The sequence below is a fragment of the Labeo rohita genome, chromosome 5 (assembly GCF_022985175.1).
Source record: "Labeo rohita strain BAU-BD-2019 chromosome 5, IGBB_LRoh.1.0, whole genome shotgun sequence".
Classification (NCBI taxonomy): Eukaryota; Metazoa; Chordata; class Actinopteri; order Cypriniformes; family Cyprinidae; genus Labeo; species Labeo rohita.
The window spans coordinates 29,476,464-29,489,326 of record NC_066873.1 but is presented as its reverse complement, the minus strand read 5'-3'; the positions used below and the strand labels follow the sequence as shown (position 1 = coordinate 29,489,326).

The window sequence follows — 12,863 nt, the reverse complement described above, 5'->3', positions numbered from 1 at the left end:
CCCTTGCGTATGTTAAAGTGTTGAATCTCGATATAAATTTAAAAGAATCAAGAGTACTAGCAAATACAACACATATGTTTAGCAGCTTCAAGTTACTGAAATCACAATTTTAGTTATTTGTATAAGGGTATCAACATGTATTATATGACTTCTGAAAGTCATGCCAGATGCGGAGAAGATTCTGTGGGTTAAAGCCATTCACAATAATGCACTTGGCAAAGGTGCACCTTTCATATTTAAGTCTGCGCACCTCAAAAAGATTCCTAAGTCCCAGAAATCTTGTTGCGTATGCTGGTTTTACACCCAGAACATGCAGGCACAACCCCACGTAGACATCTTCAAGTGGAATTGGTCGCACAAATCTAGAGGCCCATGATATTTTCCTGGCCAGGTCAGTAGAAAAGACGTATGCAGCTCCAGACAGGTATGGAGGATACCAGGTGTCTGAGTAAAGATCCTCTGAGATATACCACTTGTTGAAACTGTCCCTGTGAGGAGAAGCATCTGAGATGACTGATCCAGTGATGTAGTCTTTCCTTGAGGACTCGCCCTGGCCATGCAGGTAGTCCACCAGGTAATGCACATTGAGAAAGATATCTGCATCGATTTTCATGGCATACTGGGCATCCTGGCAGAAAGTGGCTATCCAGTTCATAATCATCATCGTCTTGATTGTGAGATTATGGTAGCTGTCCACAAAGTCCATTTGTATGATGTCACCATATTCTTTGCTCTCCTTCTCAAGGTGCTCCTGCAGTAATGGGTCACTTTGTGCGGGCTGACCAACGACAAACAAATGCAAAATGGTCACGTGAGGAATCAAGCCATATTGACCCCATGTCCTCCTAACAGCAGTCCTTGCCTCTGTGTCTTTGAGAGTCACTGGGATCATAAGGACCAGGAAAGGACTCTTCTTCAAACACAATTCTGGTTGATTCAGAATGAATCTGTATGTTGACGGTGAGATCACGTCATAGAGCTCTTTGGGTGTTGGAGTCTTCTTCGGCATAGACAGCCGTATTGTGTTGTTAAGAACGAGGGTAACTACAAATGTTATTAATCCAGCTCCAGCAAAGTACGTCAAAAGTTTATATCGCGATCGTTTTCGCATATTTAAACAAAATAAATCTGCACCACAAACGTAAGGTAAAGTTACAAAACTTGAATGTCAGACTCAAACAATTTGCCTAAAGACACATCCGTTGGTTTAGCAAAGGTGCCCAACCCTTCCTGAGAGGTCTTCAGTCGCTCTCATAATGTTTTTTTAAACCTCAATGACTATAAATCACCTGCTGACCTAGTGTTAAAGTAAAGTAACATTGCTTTTCTATCGAATAGAAGTGGACTTCGCGCATAACATAATTTCGCTAAGCTATAAAGGTTAAATATTTGAAATATTTACAGTGTACAGTGTCACGGGGGAGTGTTTTAGTTTGTGTTGCCAGATTACTCCGGCACTTTCAAAAGCGAAAGAGTGATTTCATGATTGAGAGAGGGGCGACAACTGGTTGATTTTAGTTTTAAGATTAAGATTTAGTTTCTGAATTTAAAAAATGTAAAAGAAACCCGCACACATCATCGCAAATCTTCAAATCTTCTCCACCCTTCAAGCGCATTTTTATCGCGCAATCTGGCAACACTTTACTAGGAAACATGACTGCTCCGTTTTTCGTTGTTTTTTTTTTTTTTTTTTTTTTGACGTCAGGCCTCGGAGAGGCGCATGACTGCTGCGTTTTGATTGTAGACCATTATTCCCAAACAGTTTCGAAAGTAATAAAACACGCAAAACAAAATAAAGTAATAAAATAGCATATCATAAAATAAAATAACACAATAAAATAAAAGAATAAAATTGTGTACATGTGAAAGATGTTACATTAGGCTCGTTTTGAGTGTCTAAATGAGCACACTCTGCAAGCGTTATTTATTAAACAAAATCTGTTTTATTGTAAGAGGGGTTACAAAGAGACACCTGTTGTACACCCATTTAATAAACAAACAAACAAACGAACAAACAAAAATATTCAAATACCAAAACGAGACATAATTTACACAGGTACTGTATAGAGTCAGTGGTTTAGTCGATAGCAGGGTAGGGGCGAACACTTAGACTTATTCTGTATATTAATTCTTTTTGCCAACAGAACTTTCTTATGAGGCTATGTTTACAATAATTCCAATAACCTCACCATTACTTTTCCTTTATGAATCTTGAACATTATACAAGCTCATAACTGGTAAACAGTATCACTTAAACCAATGATTTAACATAGGTCCTGCCTTAACTTTTGCTTCATTTAAATCTTTTTTAGAGGATAACAAGCAACAAATCAAGATTCTTATGCTCTGTGACTCAATGCCAATATAGTTATAGGGTACAGGAAACACGACGAAAGGTGCATATAAATGAACACTTAGCAGTACCGCGTATGAACCGGTTCCAGAACTTTAGAACTGATGAATGCGCTGATGAGTTGTGGGAGAGCGAAAACAGAGAGCGTGGGTACTTAGATTTGTCACAGACAGACTAGAAAGAGATGAAAAAAATCTGTGAGCCTCACCACTAGGTATTTTTATGCAGTCCTGCATATGAAATGCTGAGTTTCAATCATGTGCCATTAGACTTCTCATCCTAATTGAGAAGGATAAAGTATTCTTGAGGCTAATTAATGTAAAAACACCACACACAAACATTCAGCTCTCTCCACTGTAACTGTATGGGATATACAGAAAGAATAATGTCATTATTTTTTAAACTGGAAAGCACCAAGCCAAACTCAAAACCTCCTCTCCGTCGGCATTGTATTTTATAGATGTTACTGGAGCGTCTGTCTTTGGTGTGCTTATGATGTACAGGCACAGTGTGTAATGTTAAACACTTCACTATGAGTCTATTGGTATACTGTCAGATTGACGTGCACAGAAGTGGTACACACACAACTGTGTATGGACTATAGCTTTGAATGGGGGGTGAAAACTTTTTTGTACTTCTTCTCCATGAATAGGAGAGGGTAAAGAGCAGGCTGGGCCCCTGGCAGTGGCTTTGGTAGATGAAGGGGATGAGATGATGCAGGAGAAACAGGGGGCGAAGGGTCAGCAGAGGAGGGTTGGTTGGTTCGAGCTGGAGCACACTGGTTTACGATCGCTTTCTCCTTCCCTCAAAATTCCTGAAGTTGGTGGGCCTCATCTTCATCTCTGCAAACTCGATGGAGTGCTCATGACCCTTCCAGTGGAACCAGTTTACACCCTGGAGATTTAAAAGAATAAATAAAACAATCTAAATCTGTCTCTACTGTGCATTATTAAAAAAGTGAGAAAGCACATGTGAAATTTGTACCTTGCTATGACTGTTGTCTCCATATCGGCCCATTATATTCACTCGATGGCAGTTTTTATACCAGAAAGCTCCCTTATAAGACAAAGCACAGTTGGTGACAGCTATATCGTGGTCGTTATCGTAGGTTGAGAAGGGACGGCCGTGGTGATAGGTCATTGAGTCACCTTTAAAAGAGCAGAAATTATTACAAAATCAGCCAATTATCGATTTGTATATTTACTTTTAAGCATAATATATAATATATACATATACTAGATATAGACTGTTCAAAGGCTTTTTTTGAGAAATTAATACTTTAATACAAGGACACATTAAATTGATTTTTAAAAATTGTTTATTTGAAACTCTTATTTATCAAGGGATCATGAAAAAAGAACACAGTTTTAACAAAAATATTAAGCAACACAGCTGTTATATTAAAAAAAAAAAAAAAAAATCTGATCAATGCTGTTCTTTGGATATTTCTGTTCATCAAAGAATCTTGAAAAAAAAATGTTTTTTGAACAGCAAATCAGAATATTAGAATGATTTCTGAAGGATCATGTGACACTGAAAACTGGAGTAATGTTGCTGAAAATTTAGCTTTGATTACAGGAATAAATTACATTTTAAAATATATTTACATAAAAAGCTGTTATTTTAAATAGTAAAAATATTTTACAATATTACTGCTTTTGCTGTATTTTGGGTCAAATAAATGCAGGCTTGGTGAGCAGAAGAGAATTTAAAAAAAGCGTTAAACTTTTTACTGTTCAAACATTTTTGACTGGTAGTGTACTTGTAATTAGATTAAATTGCATTTCATAATTGTACATTTTTTTATTGATTACATAATTACATATCACTCAATAGCAATAAATCATTCATAATTTTTTGATTCTCCTTAATTCTTTTTCGTCTTTTAATTTCTGAAATGCCTACATGAACTATTAAAATATTTTATTACAATTACAATTACAATATTTTTTAGCAAATGTTTTATTTTGATTAATGTTTTTTTAAACAATTTATTTTCATTTTACATTTTTAAGACTTTATTAATTATTAGCTTTTCATTTAACTGACTTTATTAATTATTAGCTTTTCACTAAACTGACGAACATCCTGTAGTTCCTTTACAAACCCCACTTCATATTGTTAATAACAACGAATGGACAATATTTTCGTTGCATTTTAATATCAGAAAAATCTAAGACTTTACCTGCAGTGCCACTGTATCCTCCAACATGCACTTTGTAACGACTGCGTGGTTCAGAGACTGAAAACTTGTCATACTGCGCATATGCAGACTCGCCCTTATCTCTCAGGTCCACACGCAGCTCATACTGCCCAGAGGAGGTGATCTTATGGAGGTTAGAGAGACCTGCAGACACACGGAATGAGATTTCTAGACCAACATGCTCAAAATTACACCATATCGTAATACCTTACGGCCTCTGTACTTCCTAGGGCAATATTAGCAATTTGATATGTGTGCACAAACATACCCAACCAGAATTCATCGTTCAGGTCACCGAAGCCTGCAGTGTAGTTCTTCCAATTTCTGAAAAACTCCACTTTACCGCTCTGCCGTCTCACAAAAACCTGCACGGAGGTACCACATTATTACAATGACCTATGTTTTTGCTCTTTGCATATTATGAGACTTTATTTTAACCCTGTAAAGCCTGACATATTGAATGAAAAACACCTAAGCTGCTTCAGTCCAGTAAATGTTCATCTTGAAATATTACTAAATTAAAATATAAAATCTACTCTTGCATTTAAAGATACAGGTTTTGAAATGTGGGTGAGTAAATGTTGTCATTTTTGTGTGAACCATCACTTTAACCTTCTGTAAGATCAGAACATGTATCCTGCATGTTATTTGAGAAAGAATTACTCACAATCCAGCCGCCTCCATCAGTGGTCATATCACAATAGACCTGCAGAGGCTGATTCTCATCTCCACGCAGGTAAATAGTGTACAAGCCTGAGGTTGTTTCTCCATTTAACAGAGTCTGCGAGCAGTCTTTAGGATGCTTGTACAGAACTCCAACTGTGATAAAGAAAGAAAAAGTGTTTGACCAGAGGCTAGTTGATTTTGTTCAGTCTTCACAACTAAGAGTAATGACGCTGTGCTTTGGCTCACTGGTGGTGAAGACTGTAGAGATGATTCTGCTTCTCTTTGGCCCAGCGATGGCCTGCAGTTTAACCGTGTATTCTGTGGAGGAAGTCAGTTGAGACATGCTGTAAAATGTTGCCGTGGGGCTGAGGACGACCTCCTGAACCAAGAGAAGAAAATCAGGAACATTTTAGTACAGCTCACAATTGGCAATAGACCATGCATGTAATAATCACTGCAGACCAGAAAAAATGATCAAGCATCAGTTTTAAGGCTGAAATTCACGTTGTTCGTTGTCGGTTGATCGTTTAGGTGGTCCACTCACCTTGACAACGCCATCAGCGGATTCAAAGCTGAGGATATACCCAGTGATGTCTGCTCTTGGTGGCGTCCATGTCAACATGGCACTTTCTGTTTGAATATTACTGGCAGCCAGATTCTGAGGGGCATCAACATCTGCAGTAAAGGGTATTCTGCTATTAACCATGCATTCAGAATTCTTAATAAAATATAAACAGTATAAGCATGCACTTATAATAAACAATGCACAAATTGCAAGAATGAATCCTAATTACTCACCCTCATGTCATTTGAAACCCGTAAGACCTTTGTTCATTCGGAGCACAAATTAAGATATATTTTATGAAATCAGTGGTTCAACCATAATTTACATTTTTTGTACTCTACTGAACACACATCAAAGATTGTTAAATAAAGTTGTTATTTTTGTTTTCTTTGCGCACAAAAAGTATTCTCATAGCTTAATAAAATCACAGCTGTACCACTGATGTCACGTGGACTATTTTAACAATGTCCTTACTTCCTTTCTGGGCCTTGAACGTTCCAGTTGCATTGCTGTCTATGCAGGTTCAAAAATCTCTTGAATTTCATCAAAAGTATCTTAATTTGTGTTCCAAAGATGAACAAAGGTCTTGCAGGTTTGGAACGACATAAGGGTGAATAATTAATGACAGAATGTTCATTTTTGGTTGAACTATCCCTTTACGATAATACAGTATGATCTCTTGTTGCTGTCAAATGTGCTTCAACTTTTGTGCGCATTTTTATGTCCCCGGATTTGATTTATTTATTTTTGTTATTAAAACCAATACATTTTGTTTTATGAAGGTCACAATATGTATTGGTGTATTTTATTGTTTATCTTTTTCCCAGACCCATACTTTCATTACTAAACTATGAAAAACCTTCATAAAAATATGAATGATTACTTTCAAAACTATGATTCATAAGTGTAAAAAAACTGTAGAAATTATTTGTGAAAAATGTCCAAGCTTGAAATATGAGAAATGGGAAATGTCTGTATGAACATATTATGCGTATTTTTAATCAAATTATTATTTAAATGCAAGTACATAGTAATTAAAGGGTTAGTTCAAAAATCAGTTATTAATTACTCGCCCTCATGTTGTTCCAAACCTATAAGACCTTTGTTCATCTTCGGAACACAAATTAAGATATTTTTGATGAAATCTGAAAGCTTTCTGACCCTGCATAGACAGCAAGGGTACTATCACAGTCAAGGTCCAGAAAGGTAGCAAGGACATTGTTAAAATAGTCCGTGTGACATCAGTGGTTCAACCTTAATTTTATGAATCTATGAGAATACTTTTCGTGTGCAAAGAAAACAGAAATAACGACTTAATTCAAGCCTGTGCATGCATTGTGGTACTCTCCAATATACAGTAGCGCTAAGGGGGTGCAGAGGAGAAGAATTGTTGAATAAAGTCATTATTTTTGTTTTCTTCTTGCACATAAATTATTCTTGTAGCTTCTTAAATTACGATTGAACCACTGATGTCGCATGGACTATTTTAACAATGTTCTTACAACCTTTCTGGACCTTGACCAGTGTTGCCAAGTCTGTGGTTTTCCTGCAGAATTGGGCTACTTTTTTGGTTTTTGATGTCTGCAGGTTGAAGCGACCCTAATAACGTCATCTTTAGTCAATGAAATGTGAATTTACCAGGTGAACGCCGACAAAAACCGGGGGAGCAATTGGGCAGGTTTTGTCATGAAAACCTGGCAACCTTGAGCGTGGTAGTACCCTTGCTGTCTATGGTGGGTCAGAAAGCTCTCAGATTTCATAAAAAATATATTAATTTGTGTTCCGAAGATGAACAACGGTCTTATGGGTTTGGAGCAACATGAGAGTGAGTAATTAATGACTGAATTTTGGGTGAACTAACCCTTTAAGGCCACCTAATATAAAGTGGGACCAATTAGCCTAGTGTGAAACTGTGAAAACATCTGTTTTTTTTAAAAAAGTGCTCACTGTAATTTAGCCCAGTAGAAATAGATGTCAGAAGGCATGCTGTTTTTCTCAACACCAATATTTCTTTTGTATTCAGCATTCAGATGTCTTGTGGTGTCTGTGTGCGTAAGAGTGTGTCTGTGTTCACTTTACCTGTGGTGAACTCTGTGGTGGTTGCAGCGCTCTTGGCTGCCTCTCTGACAGCGTAGACTTTAACGGTGTATAAGGTGGCAGGTGTGAGGGAGCTCATCTCAAACTCCACAGTGTTCCCAGACACCCGTTCCATCACTGGAGCCACTGACAAAGAACAAAACACACAAGTAAGACTGCTTTATTGTCTGTAGCGCCTGAAACAGCCTTCCCTCAATAATAATTAACGACAGTCTGAGTTGTTACCACTGTCTGCGCTATAAGTGATGACATATCCGTCCACAGTAGCGATGGATGGCTGCCACAGCAGCAGAGCTTCAGTGTCTGTGATGTTGACTGCTGTCAGACCTCGTGGCTTATCCAGGGCTGAGGGCCAACAGATACAAATAGAGAGACAAGAGAAACAGAGAGACAGCTTAGAGTCGATTACTAAGACTCTGCAAGACAGAAAAGCAAACTCACACTTGCTGTACTGAATAGTAGAATCTAGATATGAAAACCATGTTAAAATGCTAAAAAGTAACTAAAATGTAGCTAAAGTAAGTTAAGGTCAGTAACTAGCAATGAGATTCTATCTAAAATGTAATCATGTTACACTACTTTTTGACTGAAAAGTAACTGATTACCTGTTTTATACCAAACACTTATCTAGAATAATATTCTAGTCGTACCTGTGGTGAATCTATCAGATCCTGGGTCACTCTCCTCCAGGCCCCTCACAGCGATGACAGTGACCTGGTAGGTCACTCCAGGGGTTAGATTAGGCAGCATGGCTTGAGACTCTCCTCCATCTACTCTCAGCGTAATAGGGCTGCCTGCAGGGGGAGACAGAACACTGGAATAAACTACAACTAGCTTTTGTCACTAGAGGGCAGCACCATCTGTGATTAACAGGCATGGTGATATGCAAGAATGCTGTGCTGATGGATAAAACAGTGTGGTTTGATTTATGACATGCAGTGATAGATTCACATAACTGAAGATAGGCCTGATCTAAAAACCTGCACTAATCACAAAGAGGCCAGAAGGACACTTTGAGACTTTAGGGGGCCATCTCTTGAATTCAATCAATTTATTATGCCAAGACAGCAGTCTAAGAGAATTTCCTCCACAACTTATGCAATATATTACATAAGATATAATTTATGACAAATCATAAACTGAGAAAGTACAAATAATACTGTGATTTTCCAACAGGAAATTATCCAAATGCATAGAAAACCACATAGTAAAGTCTCACTTTCTTAAGATGGACTGTGTGCCAACTTGGAAGGAAGAAGTCTTTGCTTTCATTTCCAGAACAAAAGAACCAAATGTGCTATAAATAGTACTGATATATACACTACTGTTCAAAAGTTTGGGATCAGTAAGATTTTTTATGTTTTTTTTTGTTTGTTTTTTTTTAATTATGTTTCTTATGCTTAACACGGCTCCTTTTATTTGATCAATATACACAAAAAAAATTAATATAGTAAAATAGTACAGTGTAAAATAAATGTTTTCTATTTTTTAGTATACATTAAAATATAATTTATTTCTGTGATGCAATGCTGAATATTCAGCATCAATACTCCAGTCTTCAGTGTCACATGATCTGTAAGAAATCATTCTAATATGCTGATTTATCATCAATGTTGAAAACAGCTGTGCTGCTTAATATTCTTTTTGGAACCTGTGGTACATTTTTCAGGATTCTTTGATGAATAAATGTTAAAAAGAACAGCATTTATTTAAAATAGAAATATTCTGTAACAATATAAACTACAGTTTAAAAATGTGAGGTCAGTAAATTCTTATTCTTTCTTTTTTTTAAGAAATGAATACTTTAATTCACCAAAGATGTGTTCAGTTGATAAAAAGTGATAGTAAAGACTTATTGTTAGAAAAGATTTCTATTTTGAATAAATGCTGTTCTTTTAAACAAAGAATCCTATAAAAAAAAAAAAAACACAGGTTTCAAACATTATCAAACATTGATAAAAATAATAATAAATCAGCATATTAGAATGATTTCTGAAGGATCAAGTGACACTGAAAACTGGAGAAATGATGCTGACAATTCAGCTTTGTGTCACAGGAATAAATTATATTTTAAAGTATATTAAAAAGAAAATTATTATTTTAAATTGTAGTAATATTTCACAATATTGCTTTTTATATATATATTTTTTTTCTTTTTTTTTTTAATTTTTGACCAAATAAATGCAGCCTTGATGAGCCTAAAAGACTTTTAGAAATATTTAAAAATCCTACTGATCCCAAATTTTGAATGCCAATGTATATACACTTTCATTCAAATGTTTGGGGTAAGAAAGAAATGAAAAGAAATTCAATTGTTTAAATAGTAAAGACTTATAATGATTTATTATAATGATTTATGAAGATTTATAATGTTTCTGTTACATATAAATGCTGTTGTATTAAAACATGTATTACAGTTTTCAAATAAATACTACAGGGGACAAATGTTTTCAACATCGATGACAATACTACTACTACTACTACTACTACTAATAATAATAATAATAATTATAATAATAAATCTTGAGCACCAACTCATCATATTAGACTGATTTCTGAAGAATCATCTTTGCACAGGAATAAATCACATTTCAAAATTGAAATCTGTCATTTTAATTTATAATAATATACAAACTTTTGAATTGTACTGTATATAAAAAGTAACTACTGAAACCATGACCACGTCACTCACCACCTTGAACGGGCACATAGATGACCCGGTAGCTGTCTACACGGTTAGGGGGCAAAATCCAGTGAACAGTAGCTGACGTATCCGTCACATCAGAAAAGCGTATCCCCTTGGGTGATCCCAGACCTTGGTGGGAATGACACACACAGAAGAAACAAAAACAAAATACACCGTTAAAAATGTGTGTTCAAGCATTTGACAAATAGGTGTTAAAAACAAAACCTTTCCCCAGAAAAAAGTAATTCTGGATTGTAAGAGGAACAAAAATACAGTTGGTGTAAAGAAACTTCTTGAACTACACCATTTTTCTTGGAGCAACAAATAGATGCATCAAAATAAACATTCAGGACATGAGGATGACCAACTGTGTGATTACAGAGAAAAGACACACAGACAAAGGCCCTGGCCTTACAGCTATTTCTCAGCACTGGAGCTCAGAATCTCACGTGACAGATGCAACTTGCCCCCCAGTACAGAGATGCAATAGTGTGACATGCCAACATCAGACACAAGTGGAAAATGAAGCTCCCTAACATAAAAGAAGACTGCCAAAGACAAGCACGCAATCAGGAGAAATACACAAAATAGTTGGTCCTGCTTTGTAAATAAAACTCTTGATCACACAGCAATTACAGACAGAAAAGATAAAACTGGTGAGAGAAGACTTGGATGCAACCCGTTGCTGTTAATGAGAGACTCTTGAGCTACTCTGTGGACATAATAAGAAAAAAGAATATAATGAGTGATGTTGTAATTTTGTTAAAAATGGGAAAGGTAATGGATGAATGAGACAGACTTCAAGACTGTGTTTGCAAGTTTCATGTTATGAGTTTTGACCTACTAGCTGACAGAAGCATTAAAAGATTGAAAATGAAGAAAAAAAAAGAGTTAGTGGCTCCTTCACCAGGTTCTCTTAAAAATCCAAATACCTGTTCGAGCTACAGCCAAAATGGGCTGGAATTTCCGTCCCAAAATGATTCCAAAGACTTCGATTTCATACTCGGTATCTTCACGGAGAAGTCTCACTTCTTCCGTTCGCTTGTTTCCAGGTACAATGATATGGACAGGTTGGGTCGGTCCTTTAGATTCGCTGACTTTAATAGTGAATGTATCGAAGATGCCCTCTGGTGCTGTCCATGTCAGTTTAAAGCTGTGCGGGGTGATGTCCGAGACTGAAAGATGCTCCACTTCAGGTTCAGCTTCTGGTTGACAAAATAATAAAGTTGTTCTTCCTCTGCAAACTCTGTGAAATGTACTTAGAAGAGGTTAAATGGCCAAGAACTGCAAATGTGGTTTCCAAAACCAATTTTCCCAGTTGTTGTGTTTGTTAAAAAGTCATATAAATTTGAGAAGGGGAAGACATCGCTGTCAGAGACAATTCAGCGATTATGTTACTCATGCATGAAAATAGGCTTTTTTAAAACCAATTGTTCAGTCATCTATCAGTTGTTCCTATATCTATGGCAGGTGATGCTGAAATCAGTGAGCCAGTAAATTTAATTTACATACTTGGATTAGAATATGGAATGAGGTCTGTTGGTTAGTAGAAAAAAAAAAATTGACATTGATGAATTTTCCACCATTATATTAGGTTCCACCATCATAATTGTATCATCATATAATAGCAGTCATGCAGGGTTCAAGACAAAGCTGTTCTAGGAAAATGACATATCCATAATAATCATATTGACAGACGGGCTAATCCTGGAAATGCATTTTTGTCTCATTTTTAGCTGATTCTGCAAGAAGGCCAATGACAATGAAAGACTGAATTCTGAATTCTGAGAGGGACGTCTCTTGAGAAGAAATTGTTGTGGCAAGGATATGTAAAACTGAAAGCCTAAGGTCTCAGGAATGTCTTGACCATATGAGCAACGCATTGTATTTTCAACAATAGCCTAGTATGCGCCAGAATGTGGTCCAGTTTTAATATGCTGTGGTTTGTTCTTTCATCTTCTTTTACCAAGATCCAGTTACTGCCTTACACACATTTTACATGTTAGTTTTACTTCCCTTTACTTTAGTAGATGATAGCACCATAAATTCAGTTGAAAAGGTTTTTATTAAGTATTAAGGAGAAGGTGGACCATGTTGACATTATAATAACTTGACTTAATTAAATATGCTAATAAGACTGTACTTAATTTGACATGGTAAATTTTTATTTTTTACTGATTTCTAAAAGCTGGTCAGAAAAATCTTAAACAGAGATGTTTAACCCCTGGTCTTTAGCGACCCAGGACGTCATTCACTGCCCTCTCCCTCCTTCATTATTTAAAATTAGATATCA

At 36.2% G+C, this 12,863-nt stretch overlaps 2 protein-coding genes across 2 annotated transcripts in view; both read right to left on the bottom strand.

The window, feature by feature from the left end:
• Window positions 1-57: 57 nt before the first annotated feature.
• On the bottom strand, window positions 58-1,532 carry b3galt8 (beta-1,3-galactosyltransferase 8). Its single transcript, XM_051109961.1, has one exon. It carries the CDS (start codon window positions 1,109-1,111, stop codon window positions 131-133), a length of 981 nt encoding a protein of 326 aa, XP_050965918.1. The 5' UTR covers window positions 1,112-1,532; the 3' UTR covers window positions 58-130.
• A 404-nt stretch (window positions 1,533-1,936) lies between these two features.
• Window positions 1,937-12,863, bottom strand: part of tncb (tenascin Cb) — a 40,608-nt gene continuing 29,681 nt past the window's right edge. The window contains exons 12-23 of the mRNA XM_051109946.1: window positions 11,503-11,775; window positions 10,577-10,699; window positions 8,535-8,678; window positions 8,110-8,229; window positions 7,867-8,010; window positions 5,767-5,897; window positions 5,469-5,601; window positions 5,224-5,375; window positions 4,825-4,921; window positions 4,539-4,700; window positions 3,338-3,501; window positions 1,937-3,247 (exon numbers count right to left, since the gene is read on the bottom strand). Of these exons, the coding sequence (XP_050965903.1) occupies window positions 3,137-3,247; window positions 3,338-3,501; window positions 4,539-4,700; window positions 4,825-4,921; window positions 5,224-5,375; window positions 5,469-5,601; window positions 5,767-5,897; window positions 7,867-8,010; window positions 8,110-8,229; window positions 8,535-8,678; window positions 10,577-10,699; window positions 11,503-11,775 (1,754 nt within the window). The 3' untranslated portion in view covers window positions 1,937-3,136. The remainder of the gene's footprint in view (window positions 3,248-3,337; window positions 3,502-4,538; window positions 4,701-4,824; window positions 4,922-5,223; window positions 5,376-5,468; window positions 5,602-5,766; window positions 5,898-7,866; window positions 8,011-8,109; window positions 8,230-8,534; window positions 8,679-10,576; window positions 10,700-11,502; window positions 11,776-12,863) is intronic.